Raw genomic sequence first — 27,737 nt, 5'->3', positions numbered from 1 at the left:
TGCAAGTTTTTTGTGGGTTGGAAAATTTCCAAGGTAAAAAAATTTTTAATCCCTTGAAAGTTACAATGGCCTGATTCATTTAATTAAAAAGTTCAAGTGATTGCGAAGACTAAGGCTCAGGGGTCTTTTTGAAAGAAGGCTGAGGAGGTGCACTGGTACATAGTGCAGATGAAACACCATTCTGATCAAAAAGAAAAGCACATGTGAACACGTCCAACATCCTTCGAAATCTGTGGAGAGTTGCTTTCTGTGTCAGAACGTGGTTGACTTTGGCAGATGCTCTGCATGACCCTGACGAGAAGGTATGCTCTGTCGTCGATGAGAGGACGTTCTATGGGGATCAAACCCTACGTGGCTTTCCCTGACTTTTCTCGCAGTTACCAAGATAAATATTTTACCCCCCACGAGATATTTTCACTGCTGCTAATGTCTAATATTGATGAGATTTACCCTTTTCAGTGCTCTCCATGCCTGCCGGCGTTCCCAAGCTCCCGACCAGCCTGCTGGGGGTGAATTCTCTGGGCCTTCCCTTATCTGCGAATGCCTTTACTTTGTCTCCATTTAGAGGGATAATTTCACTGGACTGAAATTCAGCTTTGACTGTCATTCACTCGTGTCTTCGTTCGTTGGGTATCTGATGAGACCTGACTGGTGCTGCGTGTGTGCAGGTGCAGGAAACACCCTTGCTCTCCAGGAAGAGAGGGAGGGGGCCTGGCAGAGGGAGAGCGGGTGTGCAAAGGCCCTCTGGCTGCAGCACGGGGAGCAAGAAGGACTGGGGAGGCGGCTGCACCTGGGCCACACCAGACCTTGTGGGCGAGGGGTCACGCTTTGTCCTCGTCCTTGTAGGAGCAGTGAGGCTTCTCGGAGAAGACGAAGCTGTAACTGGCCCAGGAAGGGTGGATGTGGTGAAAGAAGCCAAGAAGGGGGCTGAAACCTGATGGGTTTGAGCACTGAACGTCTGAACCAGCGCTGGCTCCTGCAGTGGGTCCTGGGCTGGGCTCTCTGTGTCAGCTGCTCCATCCTGGTGGTAAAGGCTGGGCTGGGCTCTGGGCCGGCAGGTTCCAAGCCCATCACGCACTCAGCTGTGTGACTGTGGTCCCTTCCACGGGAGTCAGCTCTCCATCCCTCCCTCACAGGGCTGTGATGAGGCTCAGAAAAGACGGTGCTGAGTGCTGGGTCTGCAGCTTTGCAAGACGTCAGACGTCTTAGCTCTTGTTTTTATGGTTAGGATTTTCTCTTCTACTAAGAGTCAGAGAGGGTAAGTCGCTTGCCCTAGGCCACACAGCCAGGATCCTTCACCCTCCCCATTCCACAGACAGGGTCCCTGAGGCCCAGAGTGGTGATCTGCCCAAGGATGCCCCGCACGAGGGAGGGGCGGAACCCTTCACCCACTCCTTGTTCGTTGAGTGCCAGGTGCGACCCGGCTGCCAGGGAGCGAATGGTGTTTAAACAGATAAACCCTGCCCTCGGGAAGCTCACATTCTCCTGGGGGAGACACGCTACAGAGAAGAAATACTTAGACCGAAAACTTTTGTCCTGGCTGTGGAGGGAAACACAGTTGGGAAGGGGGTGGAGAGTGGGGGGAGGCTGACACATCCGGTGGAGTGGAAAGGCAGCACGTGACCTGAAGGAGGTGAGGGAGGGGCTCCGAGGACACCTGGGGGAGCCGCGCTGCAGGCAGAGGGGACAGCGCGTGCGAAGGTGAGAGTGCGCCTGGGTGGTCTGGGCCAGCAAGAGGCCGGCAGGGCCTGCTGGTGCTTTCTGGGCCCTGGACGGCGGGATTCAGGTGAGTGAAGAGCTCCCGAAGATCTGCTCCCCGGGACCCCGCAGTCCCCCGAGCGGCAGCCGGCCCTCCTGGGCCCCCGCGCTGGGCTGGTCTGACTGTGTAGAGAGGAGGGAGACAGACATCTGTTGAGAACCTGCTGTGTGCCGCGCAGTTCGTGCAGTTACCGCCCATCCTGACCACAGCCCCACTCAGGAGATCCTTCGGTACCTATTTTAGGAGCAGAAAATAGACTCGGAGTAGGGAAACGTTTAGGTTTTACCCAAGGCCACCCAATTAGCAAATGTTAATTTTAGGAATAAACGCTGGTTTTGGTGATTGCTGGGAGCTAGGCAGTCAGACCCAGGGTCCCTGGGGGAGGGAGGACGGCAAAGAAATGGCCCTCAGCTTTGATCCCCTCCCAGCAGGGGTCAAACGCCTGGCCGGAGAGGTCATCTGGAGATGTTTGCCCTGGAGGCGTCTGGCAGGGGACACTCCTGATAAGGGTTCTGTATCTGAAGAGCTATCAAGGCGCACAGAGAGATAACCCTGAGGGTGGAAAGGAGTGTTTGTTAAAGCTCCAGCGAGGGGGACTTTGGGTCGGTATCTGGAACAAACATCCTGTCCAACAGACAACACGCTGCCTCAGAAGTGACTTCTCTGTTGGCCAGGGAGGCGAGAAAAGGCATCCTCCCCTGAGGGAGGGCGGCCCGGGGGGTCCCCGCAAGCTCAGACCTGGGGGTTTTCAGGGGGCCGGGCACGACTTCTGCCCCCAGGTATCTTCAGCAAGATTTGGGTTTGCATCATCCCCACCAGATCAGTCACACAGGAAGTCCTGGCTGGCTTCCTCACGCCCGGGTGTGTTCCTTTCACGGAGGGAGAGTGGTGGGGGTGGGCTGAGGTGGAGGAGTGGATTCCTCTCGTTGCATCAGCTATGCTGTGACCTCTGACGTTTACCTTTCTTTGTTCCCAGATAAACCAAACACACAGAAACTAATTTTCCTGGCTTCATAAAAGAACGAGGTGGGGTGGGGTGGGGTGGCCTGGCAGGTGGGGAGAAAACTGGTGCTTGGCTGGAACAGACTGTGTGGGTGCGGGGTGCTCCCTGGGGTCCTTCTTCCTTGCTGGGCTCCCCAGAATGGACTCTGGTTCCACAAGGCCCGGCCTGGACACCCTAAGCAGGGTGGTCAGGGGGCAAACCAGCCTTTCAGCACCTGCTGTGCACCCAGCCCAGTTGCTCTCGAGCACTTCCCATGGGTCAGGTCCTGGGGGGTGGGTTTCACCGACAGGTATTTCCTTTTTACTTCGGAGGAACTGAAAGCTGCAGCCACAGAGCTGGTGCGCACCCTGACGCCAGCATCCTTCCTGTCTCCTGCTGGGCCTGCCCATCCTAGGGGTGCGGTGGAGGTCGGCACGGGGCGGGCACACGGTGGCAGCTCACAAGTGCTCTGGGCTGGCAGGTGCTGTGGGCCAAGGTGGGCAGGAAGCGGGAAGCAGAGGGCGGGCCAGGGCTCCCAGGGATGTGGCACCTAGCTACCAAAGGGGCTCTCTTGGGACCCACCCAGCCAGAATCCCACCTACTTTTCTAAACCCTCCTCTCCCACTGTGCCCCCTCCACCACGGCTCCGGACTCCTGAAGGACCCCTCCGGGCTCCCGGCTCCTGCACCCGTGGCCCCTCTTCCTGCCCCCACCGTCTGCATGTTTGGCCCCTTCTGCTCACAGGCCTCCCTCCGGCCCCTCCCTGGGCATTCCAGGGCAGTGCCCCCCGTTCTGCCATCCAGTCCGCATCAAGCGATAGCCCTTCATTGCTGCCGGGCTCTCACCCCCCAGGGCGCGGCGAGGGCAGCCCAGGTGAGCGCTCGAGGGCCAGTGGAGGAGGGGGCGCGACCGGGGGGCGGGAGCTGCGGGGCGTGCCCGCCCCCCGCCCCCCGCCCCCGGCAGCCTCAGAACGCGCCGGGGGCGCGCCGGCCAAAGTCCGGGTCCGCAGGGGCGGCGGAGCGCGCTACTTAAACCTACGACCCGGCGCCGCCGTCCTCCAGCCCGCCGCCGGCCAAGGACAGGGACGCCAGGTCAGTTGGCCGGCCGAGTGGGCAGCCGGGGGCCGGCGGGCGGGGGCCCAGCGGCCGCGTGGCCGCCTCGGGACTGGCCGGCGCCGCAGCGGGCGGCCCTGGGACTTGTAGTTCTCGGCTCCGCGAGAGGCCGGGGCGAGCCCGGGAGCGCGGCGCGGCGCGGGGACGGGGACTACATTTCCCAGAAGGCCGGGGAAGCGGGGTCGCCGGGAAAGCGCCCCGGCCGGCGGCGCTTCCCGAGGGCGATGGGGCCGGCCCTGGGGGCCGGGGGCTGCCGTGAGGCCCGCGCGCCGTCCCTCCAAGGCGGCCCGCGGCCGATGGGGCCGGGCCGGGCGGGGCCCATGCGCAGCTCGGTGGCGGCGCCCGACTGCTGCGGGGGCCTCGGCAACCTGGACTTCAGGAAGGTACCGACCGCGCGCGCAGCCGGGCCGGGAAGGGGGGCGCTAGGGTGGCTGGGTCCGCAGCCGGAGGTGCCACCTCCCAGGCCGGGGGCGGGGCCTCCGTTACCAGGCGACGGGGCGGGGCGGGGCCGCGGGCGCGGGTGTGTGAGCGCGAGTCGTGTGTCCGCGCCGGTGTCCGCGCCTGGGAGCGCGTACGCGTGTGCACCTGCGGGAGCCGAGGCCGGAGGACAGGCCTCCTGCCGGGTGGACGCGCGGGCCGGGCCGGGATGGACCGGGCCGGACCTGGTTCTGGAGCCCCGCCGGCCCCACCCCGGCCCCGGCCCTCGGAGCCTCCTCTGAGATGAGACCTCCAGCTGTGCGGCGTCAGCCACTCCCCGTGGGGTCCCCGAGAGGTCTCTGCCGAGGCCTTTTGTGGTCCATTCATCGGTGCCGCCGGTCCCGGTGGGGAGCAGGTGTCCACTGAAGGAAAACGCACAACCTAAAGGTTGCGAGTTCTGTTCTGTCGGGGGCCTTGCTGAGGACTATAGCCCAGGACACAGCCTCGCAGTAGCTCGGAGGGACTGTTCCAGAGAGGCTGGGGAGGAGCCAGGATATATAGGAGTTTTTGCTGGAAACAACAACAAAACGCGTCCTCGAACATCAAAAGATTACTGCTAATCACAGAAGCCAGACATCTCCTTCGTGACTTCAGCACTTTTCTATATGTGGGAAGGTGCAGGAGTCTGGACTTCGTGAAATTATTCCTTAGATCTGGGTCTTCAGTGCCTGGGGCCAGTCTCCTGTTTTTCTCCATCCCAAATCCCCCTCAGAATGCACCGTGGGGTTGGCGGCAGCGACCATTGGACCACCGCTGACGGCTTGATGGGGCGACGTTCCTTGTTTACCAGGATGACCTTTCACTCCAGTGAACCTGGAAACTGAAAATTCTCTGTCGGAGATAAAAACCGCTCCATGTTTCAGAGACTGGCTGGAGGGGAGGTGGGTTGAGATCCCGAGATAGCCTGTCCCTACCTGAGGAGGCGACCTCTGATCTGAGCCTCGCGCGATATGGCGGGGGTGGGGTGCAGGGCCGGCAGAGCCAAGGCTGTGAGGAGGAGTGTTTGTTCAAGAACAAAGAGAAGGGGCTTCCCTGGTGGCGCAGGGGCTAAGAATCCGCCTGCCAAGGCAGGGGACACGGGCTCGAGCCTGGTCCAGGAAGATCCCACATGCCTCGGAGCAGCTAAGCCCGTGCACCACAACTTCTGAGCCTGCGCTCTGGAGCCCACGAGCCATAACTACTGAGCCCGTGTGCCACAGCTACTGAGCCCGTGCGCCTCGAGCCTGAGCTCCGCAACAAGAGAAGCCACTGCAGTAAGAAGCCTGTGCACTGCAGTGAAGAGTAGCTCCTGCTCTCCGCAGCTAGAGGAAGCCCACGCACAGCAATGAAGACCCAACGCAGCCAATAAATGAAAAATAAAATAAATAAATAAAAAATAAAAATATTAAAAAACAACAAAAAAAAGAACAAAGAGAAGCCTAGCGTCTGTCCCCAGGGAATGCAGGGGATGGGTGGGAAGCTGAGGAGAGAGGAAGACTTGAAGTGCTGGGTTGCACCACACGGCTCAGGCATGTTCAGAGTGACCTCGCGATGTAATCGGTACCCAGACCCGCGGGATTGTCACCAGCTGCCCTGGGAGGAAGAATGTGTCTAAAGGCATCCTTTGACTCTTAGACTGTAAATGGCCGTTAGGGATCTTGGGGCCCACGTGGTTGTGGAGGGACTGCGAGCCGTTTTCTGTCCCAGCAGGTCTCAGGTGAGAAGGGCACGTGGAATGCCAGAGGGGCCCCTGGGCACTGCCTGGCTTGGGGTGGATGCTTCCCGGGTGACAGCTCCGGGTAGGAGAGTGGGGCAGTGTTCACCGGAGGTGGGGAAGCCTTCGGGGCTTCGGGCGGAAATCAGGGAGGCGATGGGCCCTGCTGCAGGGCCAGGGTCCCGCCCTCGGGCCTGAGCAAGGCCTGTGTTCTAGACCTAGCCGCCGGGGAGGGGGAGATGTCCTGGGTGTGAGGGGGAAGGTCTTTTCTGCTCTTCCCCCCCGCCCTGTGGGGCCGTGCCGTTGGCGTGATCTGGGAGCCTTCCTGGGGACAGGTCAGGGTGACCCTCGTCGGCTGACGTGCCTGTTTTCCGCTGTGGCCACATCAGTACAGTTAAGCTTCCTGTTGCTGACGGCATCAGCGTCGTGCTTCTGTCCTGCTTGGCGGCCCCCTCCCTCCTCAGCCTAAACCTCTGGTTTTGAGAGATGTCTTCCCCGGGGCGGTTTCTCCGCAACCCCGGGCGTCCGAGTGGCAGGATGGCGGCGCTGGCCCAGGGCCATCTGATGCGGGTAACATGTCACGGGTAACATGTCACGCTGAGCATTAAAATCCTCTCGTAGCCACAGTTCAAGAAGTAAGAAATCGGTGAAGTTACTTTTAATATATTTGACCCCGTACGTGAAAAGGCACTCTGTCCGTCACGTGTGCCGCACGTCCTCAGCAGCCACACGTGTGCTGATGTGCAGCCGTGGGCTCAGTGCCCTTGACCCCCAGCTCCTGGGTCTGCTCCAGCTGCTGCGGGATCTGGGCTTTGTTTTTAGCGTAGAAAGGCCCCCCTTGGGCTGAGGCGTGCCCCTGAGGCAGCCTCGTCAGCCAAAGGCCCTTCCTGCCCTGGGCTCAGCCGGGCTCAGCTGGGCAGCCGGCTGGGGGGTGACGGAGCCAGACTGAGGGGCTTCAGTGGGGCCTCGGGGTGCTGGCTTCTTGGGAAGCCTAGGCTGTCAGGGCACAGCCAGGGCCCCCTTTCATGCCCGTTTCCAGATGGTTCTCCAGCCGTTGTGAGCCGTGGTGGTGGAGGTGTCAAGAGGGGGCCCCTTCAGTTACCTGCTCTGTAAAGTGGGAGCTTTATCAGCTGTAAAGTGCAGTCCACCTGGGAGGTGGGGTGGTCTTCAGAAGGCAAGGCCCCTGTGCTCAGGCAGCGTGAGACTGTGCTGGAGGACAGGCCCCTTGGGCCGCACAGTCCCCGCTTGAGATCATCTGTGACCATTTGGGGGGGAGATCACGGGAGGGAGATCACGGGCGGCAGGTAGGAGCTGCCTCCCAGGGAGAGATGTTTGCCTGCTGTGCAGAGTTGTTTTTTGGCGTCATCACGTTAGTTCGGATAAACCTCGGGCCATTTCTTTGCATGACTTGTGTGCCGTTCTCAAGGACATAATTTTTGTCTTCAGTGTCTTTGGGTCAGAGTCCAGACCTTGGGCAGGTCACGTAAACGTGCAGAACCTCGGTTTCTTCCGCCTCTCTTGAGATGATCGTGGGGCTTTTCCCCGTCCGTCTGTGAACACAGATGTCACACCAGCCCTGCCTTGCGGGAGGGACCCCCGACGTGGTTCTGACCTGTTCTCCTTGTGTATGTTGCTGGCTCTGATTTGCCATCATTTTGTTGCGGGTTTGGGGGACCGTGTTCATGAGGAGAATGGTTTGTAGTTTTCTTGCAGTGTCTTTGTCTGCTCTTAGTGTTAGGGGAATCCCAGCCTCTTAATGGGAGCTGGGAAGTATTCTGGGAGAGACTGTGGAACTGGGGTTATTTCTTCCTTAAATGTTTGGTAGATTTCATGGGCCTGGAGCTTTCTGTCTTTCTTTTTCTTTTTCTTTCTTTCTTTCATTAATTAATTTATTTATTGGCCGCATTAGGTCTTTGTTGCTGCGAGCGGGCTTACTCTAGTCGTGGACAGCGATGGCTACTCTTAGTTGCGATGTGCAGGCTTCTCAGTGCAGTGACGTCTCTTGTTGCGGAGCATGGGCTCTAGGAGCGTGGGCCTCAGTAGTTGTGGCTTGCGGGCTCGGTAGTTGTGGTGCATGGGCTTCGTTGCTCCGCGGCATGTGGGATCTTCCCAGCCCAGGGCTTGAACCCGTGTCCCCTGCGTTGGCAGGTGGATTCTTGGCCCCTGCCCCACCAGGGAAGCCCTAGCGCTTTCTCTTTTGGAAGGTTTTTACCTGTGAGTGCGGGCCCTGTGGTAGGTACAGGACTGTGTCTCCTTAGAGGAGTTGGGTGGCTGGGCGGTTTCGTCTGAGCCGTGGGACCTTGGCCGCCGGCTTGTTCTTCAAGCTGCCTCGTGACGCTCGAGGTTCGCCAGGTTAGCGGGAGGCCTTTCTTCTATTCCTGGAAAATTGTCTCTTCTCTCTCTTTTGCTTGACCAGTGTGGTGAGAGGTTTATTGAGTCTATTTTTTCCCAAAGAACAAGCTTTGGGTTGGATTTTTTTCGCTTTATTTTTCTGTTTTCAGTTGGTTTGATCTTTGCTCTTATTTTTCCCATCTGCTTGCTTTGGGTTTTATTCTCCTTTCTCCACTTTCACAAGGGCAAAGCTTATATTGCTCATCGGAGACTTTTTCTTCATTCATGTAAGCTGTGCATTTCCCTCCCAGCCCTGCATCCCACAGTTTCTGTTAGATCATGGTTTCATTTTCATTCAGTTCAGAATATTTTAGAATTTCCCTTCAGACTTCCTGTCGGACCTACGGATGACTCGTGTCTTTAGCAGGGATCTTTCTGTTGCTGCTTTCTAGTTTGATTCTGTTCGGCTTCAAGAACATGCACACTTTCACGTTCTTCTTTTACGTGCATGTGAGAGGCACGGGCCTCCTGCTGTGGGGGGGGCCTGGTGCTTAGGCCTGCCTCATCCTCGCCGGTTTCCTGCCTACCCGCTTTTGCTTCATGTGTTAGCCTCAGTTTTTTAGTCTGAAGAACGGGCACGTCTCACAGGGTTGCGGGGGGACTTCCAGCCTCGGCTCACTTCATCCTCCTGATGGTCCCAGGGAGGAGTGCCACCCCCCTCAAAGTTTGCCCAGGCTCCCACAGGGCGTCGGGCGCTGGCCCAGGACAGGCTCTGCCGCGTCTGCAAAGCCCTGGCCAGGGCTTCCTGTTACCACTGCCTTGGACACAGAATGCATCCTTAGGTAAATGGACTCAGGCACCAGCACAGCGGGACCTGTCCCGGGCCCCACGGGGCGAATGCAGAGACGGGCCTGCGGCTCGCGGCCCTCAGAGGAGAGGAGGCCCCAGACCCACTCCCGGGGAGGGCCCACCCTGGCCCACGGATGCGGGACCCCGCCAGCCCTCAGAGCTGCACGTGGCCCAGGACAGGCTTGTTGGAGGAAGAAGAGCGAATTAACAGCTTCCTGGAAGGAGACACGGATTTGGGGCGCTGGGGCAGCTGCTGGTCTCCAGGGCCGGCTCGCCCGCCGTCCCAGCATGGGGGCCACGTGCCCCTCTGGCTCTTCCTGAGGACGGGAGCGTCCCCAGAGGGCCCCTCCGGAGCGCAGCTGCCTGTGGAGTTGGCGCCAGCCACCCAGGGAGGGCCCGACAGGCAGCCTCTGCCCCGTGTACGTCGGCACCTGCTCCGCCTCTCCTTCCTCTGGGTGGAAATGGCTCCCGGAGGCCCCCAGTGTCCCTGCCGGGCGGGAGGCCCCCGCCCTGCGGCCGTGGCTGCCTGAGCGCGAAGCTTCTTGGTGGCCCTTCCCTCTCTCCCAGTGAGCGTCTCCTGGTCCCCGGGCAGGCCTGCCCGCGGCCCCCGCCCCATCCCCTGCCCTCGGCGGCGCGCGCTCCGCGGCCCCCGCCTGCGGTCGATGTGACTTTGGCTCCCCGGGCCCCTGCTGTTTGTTTGGATGTCACAATGTGACCCTGGGTGCTGTTGACCCGCCACGTCTGCGCCCCTCGCGGAGCGCTGCCAGGCGGTGGTAGGCAGCGCCCGTCCTCTCTGTCGCGGCGCCAAGACCGCAGCCCGCGCCCGCGGAGGCGCAGGGGCCCCGTGCTTGGCTACCGGGAGCCGCAGGCCGGGACGTGCGCTGCTTTGATAAGGTTGGGCGAGGGGGACCGTCCCCTCTGCTGAGGGGGCCCGCAGGGGTGCCGGTGGAGGGGGCGCGTGGCCTGGGACCCTCCTGCTCTGCGCTCGTCCGACCCGGGAGTGGAGGGAGGTGACCCGTCGGGCGGGTTTCGGGAGGGACGGCAGGCCTCTGGGGCGGGAGGCCCGGAGGGACGCGCTGCGCGTCATTCTTTCCTGCTCCGCAGGCCCTGCCCCGGGCGACGCAAACCCCCCCTCCAGGTGACCGGATGCTTCCCGGGGGACAGGCCGGCCGAGGGCCCTGGGACCCGGGGCGGGGGGGCCGAGGCTCCAGTTGTGAGCAGCCGGGGCCTGGCGGGGCGCCCAGCCGCAGGTCCGCGGCCGGCAGGCTCAGCCGTGTCCCTGCTCGACCCCTGCGCCGCAGCCTCCCCCGCCGCCTCTGCTCTCCCAGCGGGCTAGAGGTGTCTGCCTCCCGCTCGCTTGCCTAGCCTCCTTGGGCGAGTTCAGGGCTTCTCCTCACCCTAGTGCCGGAACCCAGAACCCGGAGTCAGGAACCCGGAAGGGCGGGCCTCTGGGAGCCCCTGGCTACTCACCTCTGAGCGGGCAGCACAGGGGTGCGTGTCTTGCTGGGTGGGGACCCGAGGTGAGGGGCGAGGACGCACACAGATGCTCCCTGGTCTTGCTGCAGGGGCTTAGCCCGGAGACCCCCAGCGGGGGGCCTCCCGGGGACGCCCGGGGTCTGCTGCATGACGCGGAGTGGAATTCTTAAAACCGTCTGAAGCACGTCCCCCGGGTCCTCTGGGAAAAGAGGGTGCCGTTCCCAGCTCCCCACCAGGTTTCTTTCCTGAGATGTAATTCACGTGGTGAAATCACACCCAGGTGCAGCGTCCTCGTGTGTCCCGGCCACCTGGGCCGCGTCACCCTGGAAGATCCCCGCGCCCTCCCGGGCAGAGCCCCCGCCTGGCCCCCCAGGCAGCCACGGGGCCGTCCGCGGGCTCCCCCCTGCTCCGCGTCCAGGGCCTGGGTGAATGGCCGCCGCCTGCACGGCTCCCCTCGTGGGCAGGCCTCACGACCGACCCTTTACCCTCTCTCCCCTGGGCCCTGCCCGCGCAGGCGCACCCGACCCAGCTCACCCCTGGGGCAGGAGGCACCGCCTGCGGGCACGTGGCTTTTGCCTGGGACTGTGGCGCTTCCTACCCTCGTGGGGGTGAGCGGGTCCCCCAGCAGCTCCGGCCGGTAGCGAAAAGGGACGGAGCCCGAGGCTGTGTGAGCGGCAGGGCCTGGAGGACCCGACCCGCCCGCAGCCTCAGTGAGCGCCTCCGTAAAGTGGGTGAAGTGTCAGGATGGGCACATTCAGCTCCTAGGATCGGTGGGGCAGTTGCAGGAGAGAATGTTCTACTTCTCCCTGCTGCGTGGGAACAGGCCGCGGCCACCGGTGGGTCCCGGCAGCCGGGGGCGTTGGCCGCCCCATGGACAGGCTCGCCGCACGGGAGGCAGGAGGGTTCTTCTGGTTCAGAGGAGTGACGTCCTTGGACGGAACTGCTTAAAAGGGAGTCTGGCTACCAATGACACCCTTGTCTGCAGAAATGCCATGTAAACGCCCGTGGGAGTTGTCACTGTCATAAAAGCCTGCACGTGGCGAGCAGCACGGTTTGTGGGCCGTGGGCCGGCGCTGAGCTGGACGTGGTGGTTCGGAGGGCAGCCCGGGGCTGCGGGCTGTTGGCGGGAAGTGTGGTTTGCGGCGTGGACGAGCGGGGTGGAACCCGGGGCGGGTCAGGGCCTCGGGACTCCTAGGACGCCCCGGGGCTCTCCCCTGCGCGCGGCTGCCCCGCCGCTGTGCACCCTGCGGGTGGCCGGCCTGACCACGGAGACCGACCCGCCTGGAGTGGATCCCACCCCCGGGTTGCTAGGAAACTGAGGACCCCCGACCCCAGCCAAGGCTCGTGCACATCGCTGGGCTCCTCAGCCTAGAAGTTGCCAGAAAAATGAACGCTCAGGAGGCACAGCGTCTGGGCAGCTGGTGCGTCTCTGGCCCCAGAAGCAGAGGGATCTGCTGACCTCTGGGCTGCTCCCTGCAGGACCCGCACGCGCGGCCCGGACTGCTTCCTGCCTCAGCTTGAAGCCAGAGGGAGGGGAGCGGAGTCTCAGGAGCACAGGCAGCGGAGACGCCCCTGCAGGCCACGTGTTTCACCGACGATGAAATGAGGGCCACAGTTCACCCGGCGAACATGTGCTCTTTGTGCAGAAGACATGGGGACGGGGTGACAACGGCCCGCCATCAGGAGGAACAGTGACGGGACAGGGTTGTGACGGGGTGTCACGAAAGACACAGGAGGGTGCCACGCGTGAGGGTACGGGGCGTGCTCTTGCTGGGTCTTGAGGGATGAATAGGAGTTCGAGGGATAGAGGGTATTTCAGGAGGTGTTTGAAAGGGTGTAGAACACGATGTTTGTGGTGGGGAGAGGGTGACAGGAAGGATGGCACGTGGGACAGATGGAGGGGAATCGATCTGAATGTCGCGGGGAGTGGGGAGGCCTGGGTGCCGGCGTGGCGGGAAATGAGGCTCGGAAACAGCCCCATCCCAAGGGCCCTGGAACACTTGGAGTTTTGAGACGGGGAGGAGTGGGGTCACTCTGGTGGACTTGCTTCCATGAGGAGGGAGCCTGCCGCGAGGCAGGTCTCGGCCGCGGGTTGAGATGGGGCGAGGGAGAAGGACAGAGCCCAGTAGGGCAGGTTCCGGGCCTCGGCTCGCTCCGCAGGTGGCCGAGCAGGACCTGAGCAGGCCTCCGGTCACCCCGTCACAGCCTCTCAGTGGACGGGGCCTCGCAGCCAGAGGCGCTTAGTAGACGTCCTCTGGTTCAGCCCGGGTCCTAGAGGCTTTGGGGCTGGGGGAGGGCCTCCCTCCTGCCAGCAGCCTGTCCTCCCTGGGGGCCTTCAGCGCCTTGGCAGGTGCCCCCTGGCAAGGATGGGGGGAGGCTGGCAGGCGGCGTGGAGACGGCAGCGCCCTGCGTCCAGGCCCGCTCTCCACGGTTGCCGAGGGTCTTCCCCGCCGTCCGTGTACCCTGCACGTGTGCTCCGGGGCCCTGGCCGGGGCCGCTTGGCCCGCTGTTCCCGTAACCGAGCACCTTTGGTTCCTGGCTCCGCCTTCGTCCCGTCCCGTGTGGGGGCCCGCGTCGGAGCCCCTGCTGTCCACGGCTCTGCCCGGGGCCCCGCGGGCCGGCCGGGAGAGGAGGCCACGCGGGGGGGCCGCGCAGCACCGTCCGCGTCTGCGGCGCTCCGCGACGTTCCCGCGGCGTCCACCGCCACAGCCGGGGCGCAGGGGCTGGGCGGTGCCGGGGGCCGCCGCCGGTGGAGCGCGCCGCCGGGCGGCCCGCGGGGCGTCGTGTGCGGAGGCCAGCACTCTCCAGGAGAATGCAGTTTCTCCAAGCCACGCGGAGCACAGAACACCGCCGCGGGAGACGTTGTGGGAGAGATCAGAACGCGGGTGGACGTGGACTCGCTTTCCAGGGGAGACTTATCTTTACTCCGAATTGCACGTGAGCTGCCATGAATTTCTGGGAAGAAAAAGGAACGTACAGAGAGGGGTGCAGGGGCTCAGTCCGCGCTCAGCACTCGATGGCATCCGTGTCGCATGGTTTTTAGAGAAAGAACTCGGCGTTGGAGGGGTCAGCTGTTTCCTCCTCTTGTCCCTAGAGGCGGGGGCTCAGTTCCGTCCCCAGGGACCTCTGGGCCCCATCTGGAGCCAGTTTTGGTTGTCACAGCTGGGGATGGCCACCGGCACGGCGTGGGGGGCGCCACAGAGCGTGACCGGCCGGAGGGTCGACCGCTCGGAGGTGGGGGAGACCCGCCCCAGGCACAGGGGGCTGTGAATTTGGGGCTCGACGCTGGCCCCCTCCACACATGGGAGGGTGCGCGGCGCCCTGTGGCGGGTGTTGTTTCCTGACTCACACGAGGTGCTCCGGGGCTCCGCGGCTTCCTTGTCTGCTGGACGTGTTTTTGAGAGCGTGGCGCGTTGACGCAGACCTGTCTGTTTAGAGTCCCTCGCGTCGCTGCTCTGGGGGCGGTGCCCCTGGTTTGCGCGCGCTCCCGTGATGCACACCTGCGCCACGCGTGCCGACAGGAGCAGCTGTGTGTGAGTTCTCGGGGGAGGTGCGCGGGGCTGGGACCCCCCCCAGCGCTCAGGGGCACCAGTCCAGCGGCTGCAAAGAGGCCACCGCCGCTCTGTCCACCTGCATCTTCCTGCTCCTCAGAGGCCGCGCATCTTCCACACGGATGTCGGCCCCTCCGGTTGGCCCTGGGGCCCCTGAACGCCTCTGTGGGGTCCCGGTCACCCCGGTGACCCAGACGTGGGTGCCGGTGGGGTCACTGCCTGCCAGGGTGCCGGACACACCCTCAGAGCCGCCGATTTCCTCTCTGTGCTTCCGCCGCTGGCCCGGCCGCCCTCGGGCGGGCACGACGTGGCTGGTTGGGTTTTGGCTTTCATCCTCAGTTTTACGAGATTACACTGTCGTGAACTTTGCCGGACTTGGATTGCCTGCGTCTCCCGGGCTGCTCCTGGAGGGTAACTTTGCTTCCGAGTTCTGGGGCTCGTCGCTCGCTCCTGTGTCCTGCCGGGCGGCTCCGCGCTGACACCCCTCTGTCCCCGCAGGCGGACCTCCACGTCATGGCCCAGCTGCTGGGCTGCGTGGACCCCTCGGAGCCCCGCTTCGTGGCCGCAGTCCTCACCATCGCTTTCAACCCGCTCTTCTGGAACGTGGTGAGTGCCCCCGGGGCGGGCCGCCGGACGCTCGGACCGACGGACGGACAGGCGGCTCCTCCCTCCCCGTGTCTGTCTCCGGCCAGCGTGCGCGCGTCCTGCTGAGGCCGGCACCCCGGAGGACGCTGACCGGGGAAGCCCCTCCCCTTGGGGGTCCCACGACCTCTTGGCTCCAGCAGACAGCTGGGGCTGCCCGCGTGTGCCCGGGGGACCGCAGTTTGCGAGTTGGCGGACGCTCTCGGCTGGGGTGTGCCCCCTCCTGCCGCACGTACCGCCAAGCTGCCCTCCTGTGCATCCCCCCCACCGACCACTGCTCCTCCACGGGGCTTCCCGGGGCTGAGGGGTGCTGGGGCGGGAAGGAGCGGACAGCACGTGGCGCGGGAGGCAGGTCTGCGCCCCGGTCTGTGGGGGCAGGGCCACACGGAGGCCGGGGACCCGGTGGGCCGGCCGGGTGGGGGCGGGGGCAGGCGGTGGGCCCTGGGCCGTCCCTCCTGCCAGCCCTTCTCGGAGACACCGCTCCCCGCCAGGATGTGGGGGGAGCTCTTGGGGTTTCTGTTCTGCTGTCCGCGGTGGCATCTCTGGAGGCACGGAAGGGGCAGCGGGGGTGCTCTGAGGGCCACCGCCCCCCACGCCCCGGGCACCTGCCGGTGCGGAGCCTGGACGTGCCGTGCTCACCCCGAGGGCGGCCTGCTGGACGAGGCCGCCTCAGCGTCAGCACACAGTGTTCCGAGCTGCCTTCGCTTCAGTGGCCGCTCGGTCCCTGGGGCAGAACAGGACGTCCTTGCACCTAGTTGAGGCGTCAGGTCTTCTCTTCACCTGGGGGAGCAGGGCGGGGGCGGGGCCGCGCGTCTCAGAGGCCGCGGTCGCTGTGCTGCCCCCGACAGACAGACGGACGGGTCTCCTTTCGGGGGAGGACACGGCATTTTTCACACGCCCCGCGGATCTCCTGTGCCGCTGTAACACACGCCCGCAGACTGGCTCGTTTAGAACCCCCGGCGTACGCGCGCCGGCTCTGGGGGCCAGAAGCCTGAAACCAGCACCGCTGGGCACGGCCCGGGTGTGGGCAGCGCCGCCTGCCCGCCCCCAGGCTCCAGGGGAGGGTCCTGTCCAGGAGACGTGGGTCCAGTCTCCCTCCCCCGTCTCATGGAGAGCCCAGGGTGGCTGGGGGATAAACCCGCGAGGTGCGCGGATGGGTCATTGGTGGGAAGACCAGGTGCTGCAGGGGGACCCGCTGGGGCGTTTCCTTTGTCCGCTGTGTCTCTGTCTGGCCCCGGGTCTTCTCAGCGCCAGGATTTTGGGTCCAGGTGCTGGGCCCCACCTGGGTGTGTTCACTCCCTGTAGGGAGCTCACGGTTTGGCCCTGGCCCAGATCTCCCTGCCACGCTCCCTTCCCCACCTGCAGGAGGAGGCCGCCCTGTCCCAGGGCCCGGGCGGCCTTCCCTCCTTCCTCTCAGGCCCCCTGCCCCCTCGGCCGCTGGCTCCCCTGCTCCGCGTGGCCCCACCACGCGGTTCCTCCAGCTTCCTCACGTGCTCTCACCCCGTAAACACGGGGCCAGGGATTGACCCCACCCTGCCTTCTAGCACAAAGCGTGAGCGCATCAGCCTGGTGTCCTCTCTCCCAGGGCTCCCGGCACCCTGGGCCGCCTCCTCCGGGTGGTCTCCCCTGCTCTCCACACGCCCCCTTCCCTACCCGTCTCCTGGTCAGGGTTGCCGACCTTGGCTCTGCTGGCTCTGGGGCTGAGGTCTCACGGCAGCCTCCACCCACAGGGTCGTCCTCCCGCATCCAAGCAGTGTCAGGTGTCTCCAGACATCGCAGGGTCCCCTGAGGGGCGGGTGGCCCCCCAGGTCTGGGTGGGGTGGCACTGTGTGTCCCCGCCTGTCCTCCGGCGGGCACGGCGGCCCGCACGTTCCCCGTCTGGCCGCCAGGACCGTGCTTCACCCCTGGCGGTGTCCCCCCCCACCGTGCCGCGGCTCGGGCTGGTTTCCTGGCCCCCCCGTCTGTGAGGTCTGCGCGCCCCGACTCTGCCTGGAGGGACAGCAGCTCTGCACAGACGGCCCGTCCGGCCGCGTGTCCGCAGCCTTGAGCTCGCGCGCCTGCTGTTTACGAGAGAGTTCTTCTCGGGCTTCGGCATCGGAACTGTTCTCAGACGCGGTTGGCTTGTCCCTGACGTCAAAGCAGATTGAGACGCACCCGCAGGCGTGGGGCCCGGGCTCCTGGACGGTGACTGTGTTGTTAGCCTTCCACGGCGGACCCTCGGCAGTGGGCGGGCCGCGGTGGGCATCCCGCCAGGCCAGCAGGTGGAAGCGGGTGCTTCAGCACCGAGGGCTGTGCCTGGGGTCCCGGCGTCCAGGCCAAGCCACGCTCCCACGCCCATCTTTCAAGGGTCAGCGGCGGCCCTTCCCCTCGAGCCCCTCAGACCGGCCTCGGGTGGGACCTGCAGCTGGCGGCCGGGCAGCGAGCTCTCGTGCCCGCGGAGTGAGGTGTGTGACGGGAGCCCGGCGCCCTGGCCCCCCGACGTCTGGGGCGGCGGCTGTGTCTGCTGCAGGATGGCGGACCCGCGGTAGCCCTGGACGTGCTGCGTCCCCAGAGCCCCTCATCGTGGTCGGTCGCCTGGTCTGGGGGAGACGCAGCCTCCCCGGGACGTGGGGCGCTCCCTGTGCGCCTGGGGGGCCCTGGCACAGGGCTGCTCTGCGGCTGAGTCCTGGCGGCCACGGGCTCTTCGGGGAGTGAGGGTGGCAGGACGGTAGGTGGTGCTGCGGGCAAGGCCAGGGCGAGGGGTCCCCCCACCTCGCGTCGCGGGGTGGGCTTGGCTGCCCCGGGGACCCCCACGGGGGCCGGAAGCTGATCCTGCAGGTGCTGAAGCGGGGAGGGAGGCCGGGGTCCTGGCCCCGTGTTCACAGCCCCGCGGGGGCCTGGCTTCTCTGTCTGTGGACGGAGGCCCGTCGGGCTCTGAGACTCTGCGACCACGCACCTTCCCCGGCGCCCCTCTGGGGTGACCCCGTGCGGGCCCCCGGGGAGAGGCCGGCCTGCCTTCCCGGAGCTGGCGCTTGGCAGCAAGGTGAGATCGGCCATCAGAACCGCAGTCCAAACGTCGGAGGTGGTTACGGTGAAGCTGGCGTCTGGAGCTTGTCCAGCAGCCGGGAGAGGGGTTGCGTGGCTCCTCGGCTTGGCGGCTGCCCAGGGATGAGCCGGCAGCTGGGCTTCTGGGGGAGCCGGGGAGGGGCGGGGAGGTGGACAGGCCAGCCGGTCCCCGGAGGGAGGACCCTGAGTGCCAGCCTGCAACCTGGTTGTGTGCCGGAGCCGGTGGCGAGGTGCGTGTGAGAGGTGTGCACGTGTGTGCAGGTGTGAGGGCCGGCGGACTTGCGCCGGGCGTGGACAAGCTGTCTGACAGCCTTGCTCCTGTCTGGCTCACGGGTCTGGCTCCGAGGGCACAGCCACGTGCCCACTGGGCTCTGCACCGAGTCTCTGGACCAGGCGCGTCCTGCGTTTGCGGGAATGCTGAGCGGGGCTTCCTGCTAGGGCCGTGGCCCAGCAAGGGTCCTTCCCCGAGCAGAGCTGGCTGACTGGCCGGGCCTCCCTGGGACATCGGCTCTGGGAGCGCAGGGCTCTGGCTGGCAGGCCACTGTCCCTCCTGATGACGAGTGTCGCCCAGGACACGTGGCACAGCCCCGTCCCGCCCACCCGAGCCGTGCTTAGAGCCAGCTTCCTGCAGAGCCAGTGGGTGTCTGGCCTCAGCACTGCGGTGGGGACAGTCACCCCCTTGTCACCAGGACCCACGCCTGCTCCTCTGGCCTCAGCGTTGGCACACGTGCAGGGTGTCCTGTGACGTGTGCTCCTCAGGGAGTAGATGTGGGTCCCCAGGTGCAAGCAGCCCTGCCCACCCCGCGGCCCCACCCCTCGGAAGGGAGAGCCGGCCGGGGCGGGCAGGTGTCCCAGCAGCATGGTGGTGAAGTGTACACGGCTGCTGGAACGTGGTCCGCTGCCAAGTGCCAGGACCGTGTGGAGGGCGAGGAGGGAGGCTCTCCCACCTGGGGCCCCGGCGGGACCCCACCTGAGCTGGGCTGCTTCTCCATCCCGAGTCTTGACGCTCCAGGGATGCACCTGAGTTTTCTCGCGAGTCCTGGGGGGGGCCGTGTGGGTGGAGAAAGCGCGTCTCCTGCGATGCGTTGCTTGGGCCCGGCGTCTGCAGCAGCAGCTTGTGTGGGATGAGAGGGCTCCTGGTGGGTCATCTCTCGGTCCCACCCGCATGGAGGGGTGGTCTGGTGACCTGGCCTCCCCATGGTGTCCCCAGCAGATCAGGCCGTCCGCTGCAGCATTTCTGTGGACACTGCGGCCTGCAGGGCCTGGCCACACCTGCGCAGGGTGTCTGCTCTGAGCCCTGGAGCTCTGGTGTCTACGGTCTGCCATCTGCAAGCGTGGCCTCCTCGCGTCCCCGTGCCTTTGCACGGTCTGCTTCCGCCTAGAAGGGCCCCTCCCCCGCCTCCCGCTTCCCTCCTGGGCCTTCACCAGCCTTCCCCGAGCCCTGGCCCCGAGCAGGTGTGGCCCAACTGCCTTCCAGCCTCCCTGACCCGCAGGCCTGTGGTTGCTGTTCCTTGTGAGTTTATGTCTCACCTCCTTCCTGAGATCGAGGGCTCCTGGGAGCTGAGGACGGGCCCTGTGTTATCTTGGGTGAGCCCTGTGTGGCCCGGGGGGCCGTGGGCCAGGCAGTTTCTCCATCTGGCAGAGGGGTGGTAGGTCCTCCCGCTGACCGCACGGTGCCAGCCTGGCCGTGTCGTTGGCTCTGCCCCATTCCCTGGTCTTCCTTTAGGCCAGCTGAGATTCCGTGGAAATTTTCCCAGGCTTGGGTTTTTGTCTCATTTCACTGCTAACTTGCTCTGACCTGGGCCTCCGCTGCCTCCTCTTAGGTCTGGAGGAGTGGCCTTTGCCCAGCTTTTCCTCAGGGTGGTTGCCAGGCTTGGGGGGAGGAGAATGGGTGTGAAAGGGTCTGGAAGGTCCCGGGCCATACTTGGCTCAGAGGAGAAGCAGCCGTGGGAGCCGCGCGGGGGCAGGCGCGTCCAGAGGGGCTCCTGCATCCGCGTGCACTCCCAGAGCTGCTGCCCGAGCTGAAGGCCAAGTGCGTTCCCTCGTCCCAGAGCCACAAGCCCAGAAGAGCTCCACGCCTAGGGCTACACCTTGAAGAGTGTTTGCTAGCTGGTGGACCCCTTCCTCGCCTCCAGGAGGCAGGGATTGGCCTGGGAGAGGCTCTGAGACGCAGGGGTGATGGGTGTGCGTCTCGCTGGCTGACGCGGGGGCCACGCAGCGCCTGGGGGTGCCGTGGGCCCCCCGTGGTATCGGGCCACGGCCCGGCTGCGCGCTCAGGGAGCCCCGTTCCCGCCTCCTGGTCCCCTGCCCTGGCAGCCTGAGCCTCAGGAGGGCTGGGATGGGAGGGGGCTGAGTGCCAGCCCGGAGACCCTGGCAGTGCTGCCCCCCGGCACCGCAAGGAGGCTCCTCGGGCTCTCTGTGCTGCCGCCCTGAGATTCCTGTAGTATCTCCAGAGGCATCGGCCTGGAGTGGGGGCTCCTGGAGGCGGAGATCACGAGAGAGGAGAGGCCAGGACACGGGTTCTGGGCAGAGAGGGATGGAGAACCAGGCCGCTGATGCAGACGGGAAATCAGGAGAGGGCAGGGGTGGCGCCTGCGAAGCTTCCCCGACGGTACTTGCCCCGATCGGGCCCCTCTTGTCCGAGGCCCCAGCCAGCCTCAGAGGGCAGCCCCCGGACGTGGGTACCAGGCTCTGCAGGGAGCAGGGTTCAGTCCGCCTGTGCACATCTCTGCTGACCTTCACCCTGTCCCGCTGCCCCCGCTGAAGAGGGTCCCAGGTGGCGCACGTGCTGTGCGTGCTCAGAGGCCCCGTGGCCCCCTCGGCCCCCACCTGCCAGCCTGCAGCTGCCACGTGTGCCCAGTTGTCCATCCAGGGAGACTGCGCCTCCTCCTGCCTGCACCCGGCCGGGGTAGCCCTGGAGGCCGGCCGCCCGTGCACCTTGGTTACCAGCAACCCACCGCCAAAGGCCCTGGCGGAAGTGTGCACGGTTACTGCAAGGCGCCCAGCACGCTGGGGTCGGATTCGTGCTGAGGGCGGTACCGGGGGCCCCGGGGGTCCGCAGAGGCAGGGCTGCCCTGGGGAAGCGCGAGCTGGGCACCTGCGGCGCAGACCCACTGCTTGTGCCCGGCAGGGGATGGAGGTGACCTTGCCGAGGATGGGGCCGCGTCTGCCCACCTCCTGCTGTGGCCACCTGCCCCCGCTTTCCCTGCCCTCCCTCGGGGTGTCAGAGGCACGAGCTCCCCTAAGCGCGGGGGAGCACGGGAGGAAGGGTGCCCTGAGAGAGGGGCGCAGGCACAGTCCCCCCGCCCGGCCCCTCTGTTGTCGGCTCTGTGGAGTCAGTCCTCGTCCCGCAGGCCACGGGGAGGTGACTGGGCCAGCCCGGGACCAAGGGATTGCACGGCCGCGAGGGCGCAGGACCGCCCTGGGACGGGGCGCTGGGGGCGGGGCGCGCTCGGTGGCCGTCCTTGGGCTGAGCCGTATTGGCACTCCCCCGGATGGGTCTGATGTGCGGGCGCGGGGACGGGCGCTCAACCCCAGGTGTTCCAGAAGCAGCAGCGGAGGCGCAGACCGCTGGCTTGGCCTGCCCGGGTCACACAGCTGCGGGAGCGGAGCCGGGCCCGGCAGGGGCTCCTGCTCCTGCATGTAATCCGCCCCCCCCCCCCCCCCATCGGGCCTGCCAGGTGCAGACGCAGCCCTAGGTGGCGGCCTGGCCCGGCCCAGGTGGGGCAGGACCTGCCGGGGTCCAGCCCTGCAGCCTGGGGCGCCGCGTGCGCCCTCCGCCGGCTTCCTGGCTGTGGGCGTCCCGCCCCGCCTGTGTCAGGGCTGCGACGGCGCGTGGACTTTCCGTGGGCAGGGGCGCGTGTGGGGCGGCCACGAGGGGCGGCCGCCTGGAAGGGGTGCCCGGGGCGGGGCGGCTGCATGTGCTCCGGCGCGGGAGCCCCGTGTAGCCGCGCCCCTGCCCGCCCCGGGTCCTCCCTGCCCGTCTTGCCGGCCCGGGGAGGGGCGGGGCCTCTGAGCACGCCAGCCTGTCCCGCCGCTGACGCCCCCTGGCCGGGACCCGGGCAGGATGTTTCGCTCTCCTGAGCCTCGGTTTTCTCATCCGTAAAACAGGCACAGGCGTCAGGCCCTCGAGGTTTGGATAGAACCTTGTTTGGAGCTGGCCAGCCACCGGGCCCTTCCTCGTGGCTGGGCTGCCGGGCCGAGGTGCCGTCCCGAGGGACGGGGCTCCAGCTCGGGCCCTGCTGGCCGTGCCCGCCTGCCGGGACAGGTGCTCCACTGTTGGCCGCCCCCAGGTGTCACATCAGTGCCACTGGGCGCGTGACAGGCAGCCTGGAAGCGGGGAGCGGGGGCGGGGCGGGGGTGAGTATCGGCCCCGTCGACTGTGAGGCTGTTCGCAGAGGACAGAGGTCACGTCTCACACCTCGGCGGGTGGCGCAGGTGAAGGGTCCCCGACCCCTAATGCCGTCTCCTTATACTGACAGCAGAACACGTGCACAGGCCGCTTCCCGAGAAACAGACGAGGGGAAGGGAAGGGCCGTGGCCGGAAGCAGCGGGGTGGCTTGGCGGGCAGGACCGTGGTCCTCCCGGAGGCGGCCACACGGATGCCGTGAGCGGGGCAGGGCCCTTCCTGGGAGCACTCCAGGCTTAATGGGCGCAGAATTCAGGTCCTTCCAGAACAAACCCTGATGGCGGTGGGAAGGTGTTCCCGTGTGGGGGCATCAGCCCTCCCCCTGCACCGTGGCCAGGTGGCGGGCCGAGGGCACGGGCGGGTCTCCCCGTCTGGGGGCAGTTGCAGCCCTGACCCTGGTTCTCTGGCCCGGGTCTGAGTGTGGCCTGCACGGAGGGGCTCAGCACTTGGTCCCGAGGACACGGCGGGGACCTCACGGCCTTCCTAACCCTCTGCCCGCCAGGTGCGTTCAGGCCTGAATGTGTGGATTGGTGCCTGGGGGTGGGGCTGGGACCCGCGGGCCCTGGTCCCCCAGCCGGCAGGGCCAGAGCAGCGTGTTCAGAAGACACTGTTCCCTGATGCGGATGTGACACCTCCCCGGGCCAGCGCTGACCCCCCCGGGGAGCTCGGAAAATCAGGTGTGAGATCCAGCGGCCTAATCTTAGACCTTGGCTGTGCGTGTCAGGAGAGCGGGATAGTGAGAGAGAACAAGGACGGCCTGGCCTCGCCCGGCTCTGTTTTCTGTGAAGCCAGCACGCTGCGGGGGTATCACCGTCACCTCTCGGGGCCCCCGTGGCCTGGGGGGCGCAGACAGGAGCCGAGCCTCTCCCTCGGGGGGCCCGCGGAGCCGCGGGAAGGGCCCGGCCCGGGGTGGGCTGAGGCCTCTGTGGCTGGGGCGGGCGAGGTGGGTTTGTCCCGCACCTGCTGGGAGGAACCCGCTTCCGGCAGTGAAGCTGCTGGTGCGCGTGGGCACAGGCCCCGCCCGCCTCGGGGTCCGCCGGCGCGCCCCCTGCCCACCCTGCCCCCGGGCCTGCCGCTCACCTGCTGTCCGGGGCTCGTTAGAATCGTGTGCGACGTGAGAGCGTGTCCACCCGAGGCGGGAGGCGTCGTCACACCCGGGGGGCGGGCACCGCAGGAGAGCGGCGTGACCCTCGACCCCGCGGCTGGCCTTGAAGATGCAGGACCGACTCCAGCTCTGCCAGCCCCGTAGGTCCCTGCCGTCTGCCCCTCCCCTGGGGCGGGGCCACTCGTTTGTAGTTTCCCTGCAGTTAGGACATTGGACGTTTCCATGTTGGCCACACACGTGCAGGGTCGCGGTCTGTGGAAGGCCGTCTGACCCCCGGCCGCGCCCCGGACATGCTGTGTGGCAGCCCCTGCGGGTCCCTCATCCTTTCCTTCAGGAAAGCAGAGGACGCTGACCTTAGCGCAGCGGCGGGAGCTGGCCGTGGTGTGGCCTCCTGAGGGCTGGGCCCTGCTCTCACGGCCCCTGCGCGTGGATTTTGGGGACGTTCCCTTCTGCACCCAAACGCTCGCCCTCTTTCAGCCCCTCGTGGGGATGTCCTGTCACGCGTGCCGGTGCAGGGGGACGAGCCCCTGGTTTCAGACTTTGCCCCGTAAACACCCGAAAGCGCACATCCCCGTCCTGCTTATCTGCTCCAGGATCTGCTTCTGGAACCTGCGGGTCACAGGACGGCGTGGCTGTGGCCGGCGGAGGCGGCAGGGAGGCCCAGGGCCCCGCGTCCCGAAGCCAACCCGCTGGGTGGCTTGTGCGTGACCTTTGACCCCCAGGGGTCGCAGGCGTCCCTGAGCCCCTCGGCCACGCGTCCTCGAAGCCCAGGGGCTCCCGCTCCAGCCTGGCCTGCGTGGCGGCTCGGGAAGCCGTGCCGGTCCTCCTGGAGAGACCGCGCTTCTGGCAGGGGCCGTGCTGTTCTGTGTCCTGTCTCCTGCGTCCCTGGGCGACGCCGAGCCGTGATCACCCCCCTCAGGTCCTGGGAATGTTCCTGGGGGCGGGGGCGGGGGGGCAGCGATGAGCACAGAACGTGGTATTTTGACCCAGGCTGTACCCAGCGAGGAGAGACTGTCCGCAGTCACACGGCTCTGCGAAGGGGATTGGGTTTCCATCAGGACGCAGGCTTTTTGTGTTTCTCTGCTCCTGGGGGCGGAGTGGGGGGTGGGGTGCCTCCGCGTCCTCGCAGCCTCTGGGAGGGGGTGTGGGCCCCGGGTGGCGCGTGGCCGTGACCGGGACGTGCCGCCTCCCCGCGCGCAGACCCAGCAGAGCAGCGCGGCTCCTGCCCAGGGAAGGGGTGGGTTTTCTCAGTCGTGGTTGTCACGCGTGGGCAGTGGGTCTGGGAGGCGGCGCCCCCGGCGCCCACGCCCGGGGCAGGGCCGGGGGTGCAGGTTGCTGGCCAGAGGCCCTGGGGACCCCGTGCTGTCTCTGCCGCTTTGATGGAAACCTGCTGGGTTCCAAAGTGAGAGGTCAGGCTGTGGTGACGGCAGAGGGCTGGGCCCAGTGCCAGGCCAGGGACACTTCTGGACGCGCGTCCCAGAGGCGGGCCTGTGTGCGGCCTCTGCGCCCCTCCCGTCTTCACGGGGCCTGTGTTCATACACTTGGCCCCTGACCGTGGGGGCCTGCTGGCCGCGGGGGGCCACAGCCTTTCTCAACACCCGCTGGGCCCCCTCCTCGTGGCTCCCGGTCTCGTTCCTGCTCCCTGCCGGGCGCGGGCAGCCCCCGCGCCTGGTCTGTGGGCGGCGGGTCCCGATCAGCCGTGGCTTCTGTGAGCATGAGGGGTGCCCGTGGGCCCCGGCTGCCGCGGGTTCCTTGGTTCGGCGCCTGTGTTTCCCCTTCCCATCGGATGCGCCTGGGCTTTCAGATTTCCTTCCCCGGCTCCTTTGTTCTGCCGTCTCCTCCCGGACGTGTGGATGCCTGTGTCACCTTGACTGCCGTGTCCCTCCCAGGGCCTCGGGCGCTTTCTGGTGAAGACACCTTCCCTGCTAAATGCCGCGTCCGAGGTGCAGAGCGGAGCCCTGGCCCACGCCATCCCCACGTCCCCCCGGCCGGCCGGACGGACAGGGCAGGACAGCGCCCTGGGGTGTTGCAGGCCACGTGTTCCTCTAGAGAGAAGGGGGACCCCTCTTGCTGTGCTCCGTGTGGGTCACCTCTCGCCAGGGTCACCTGCCAGAGAGGCCTCCCCACGACCCTCACCCTGAGGTCCCTCTTCCTCCGGCGCCCGTTCCCTGGCGATCGCATCCCCGGCACGTCCGCCCCACACGGGAGGCCCTGAGGGCAGAGGCCACGCCGGCCGGTGTCCTCAGTGCCCAGCGGCTGCCGGGGGGCAGGCCTGCAGCGCGGGGAGCCGGCCTGGCCTCGGCCGCTCTGTAAACACGCCCCTCGGGCGCCCCTCGGCGCTGGGTTAAGTGTCCTGCGTCTCTGCCCCGAGGAGGCCTGCCCGACCGTCAGCGCCGGAGCCGCTCTGGCCCTTGAGAGACCGCGGGCTCCGCAGCCTCAGAGGGTCACCGGGCTCCGTCCTGAAGGTCACGTAGATGCCTTTCCGGGGCCCTGGCCCCTCATCGCTGTCCCTTAAGAGGTGAGGGAAGAAAACGGAGCCCAGCGGACGAGGCGGGCTGGCGTGCGGCGGGGTGAGCGGTCCCGCTCGGTGTGGGCAGCAGCCGCGAGGATGCCCAGCGGGTCAGTGGGCAGGTCTGCGGGCAGGAAGCGCGGCAGGGAAGCGCGGCAGGGCTCCGGAACGCACTGCGGCCGGGGGCGGCCTCGGGGTCGCGAGCCGCTGGCCGCCGCCGAGGCCAGCTCTCCCCTGGGGCGGCAGCCGCTCTCCCGCCCCGACACCCTGAGTCCCGGGGTGACACGCGCAGCTGTTGATTCCCACCCCGCCCGGGGGGAGTGGCGGGTCCCCCCTCCCGGGCAGCCTCTTTGCGCCGGGCCCTGGGGGAGGGGCTGGCGGCTGGCGGGGCTGTGTGTGTGGCGGGGCGTCCAGCCTGCTGCTCACGGCTTCGCAGGTGCGCGGCCTCCGCAGGTGTTCGAGCCTCCGCCCCGGCCTGGCCGCGTGCACGTGGCCCCACCTGCTCCTGCACAGAAAGCCCCGCGCGCCCGCGAGGGGCCCGGGCCACGTGAACGCGGGCCCGGTGGCTTCTGGGCTGCCGGGCGGGGTTGGGTGGTGTCCTGCAGGTTCCTGCCGCGCCTGGGCTGTGGCGCACGTGCTCCCCGATGCTGCCACGCCCCGCCTCCCCCCCGCGAGTGGTGACGTCACCGGGGCGCCCCCCCCCCCCCCCCAGCCCAGCACACTCAGAGGCGGCCGTGGGCGTGGGCACGTCACAGGTTGGGGATCTCGCCCGTGTCCAAGCGCGGGATGCCCGGGAGGTTCAGAGAGGAAGAGGCCCCTGCTTGGGGATCCCGGGCGGCTTGAGAAGGGGGGGCACCTCTGGAGAAGTCTCTGGGGCTCAGAAGATGCCAGGCGGGGGGGAGGCCACAGGCATGTGGCCCAGGGGGTGAGGGGACGGGGCAGAGACCCCTGAGGACAGGAGGCGCTCAGGCAGAGGGGACATTTTTGTTCATTGGCAGATTTTAAGCACATGGGACGGTGGCGAGAACGGGCCTGCCGTCGCGACCCGGAGCCCAGGACGGCCTGCACAGTTGCTGTCCTGCGTTGTCGCACGTCCACAGCGCAGGACAGCTCCTGCCTCGGCCCAACCTCATCGTCACGAGAGGACACTGTGAGCGACGTCTGGAGGCGCGCCCAGCGGCGTCCCGCGCTCCGCAGGCGGCGGGGCGTCACGGCGTGCGCTGCCCACCCCCGGCTCCGGGGACTCGGGAGGCCGTCCAGGCCCCGTGCGCGCGAGTCTGGACTAGGGGAGGCCTGGACCCAGGACGCAGGACGAGGCAGGAGGGGCTGCCAGAGGAGGGTCTTCCGTGTGGCCGGCAGCACGTGTGGGGTGGGGGCAGCCCTTGCGGGTGGCCGGGACGTGCAGGCGGCCACGGCCCCTCGGCGGGCAGGGTGTGGGGTGCGGGGCCTGCGGCCTCTCGTGTGGGCTGCGGTGCCGGCACAGAGCAGGCCGGTGGGGGTGACCCGCGTGGCTGGGCCCCATCGCGGTGGTCCCCGCTAGCCCGCCCGACGCGCCCGGGAGAGGTCGGGCTCTGCAAGGTGGGGGGGGGGGTGCCCGCGGCCCCCGGGACTGGGAAACGCCCCGTGGGGCCGAGGGCCGGGGCACAGGCGCGTCACCTCCCGTCGCCGTCACCGACCCGGCCTCTCCTCCCTCCCGTGAGGGAGGGAAACCCTGAAGGGGGGGGAGGGGAGGTGTAACCTGCCCGCGTCTCCGCCCAGCTTCACGCCGGGGAGGCTCCTGGTCTGGTGGGGAAGGGCT

The 27,737-nt window shown here is 66.7% G+C and overlaps 1 protein-coding gene across 2 annotated transcripts in view; it reads left to right on the top strand.

The window, feature by feature from the left end:
- The first annotated feature begins 4,037 nt into the window (after positions 1-4,037).
- PEMT (phosphatidylethanolamine N-methyltransferase) overlaps positions 4,038-27,737 on the top strand; it is a 38,179-nt gene continuing 14,479 nt past the window's right edge. For both annotated transcript variants that reach the window (XM_057713769.1, XM_057713770.1), the window contains exons 1-2: positions 4,038-4,236; positions 14,729-14,836. In XM_057713769.1, coding sequence (XP_057569752.1) covers positions 4,078-4,236; positions 14,729-14,836 — 267 coding nt within the window. In that variant the 5' untranslated portion in view covers positions 4,038-4,077. The remainder of the gene's footprint in view (positions 4,237-14,728; positions 14,837-27,737) is intronic.

The sequence above is a fragment of the Hippopotamus amphibius genome, chromosome 17 (assembly GCF_030028045.1).
Source record: "Hippopotamus amphibius kiboko isolate mHipAmp2 chromosome 17, mHipAmp2.hap2, whole genome shotgun sequence".
NCBI classification, from domain to species: domain Eukaryota; kingdom Metazoa; phylum Chordata; class Mammalia; order Artiodactyla; family Hippopotamidae; genus Hippopotamus; species Hippopotamus amphibius.
Note: the sequence above shows the minus strand (reverse complement) of the source record. Positions and strands in the feature narration are given on the sequence as shown.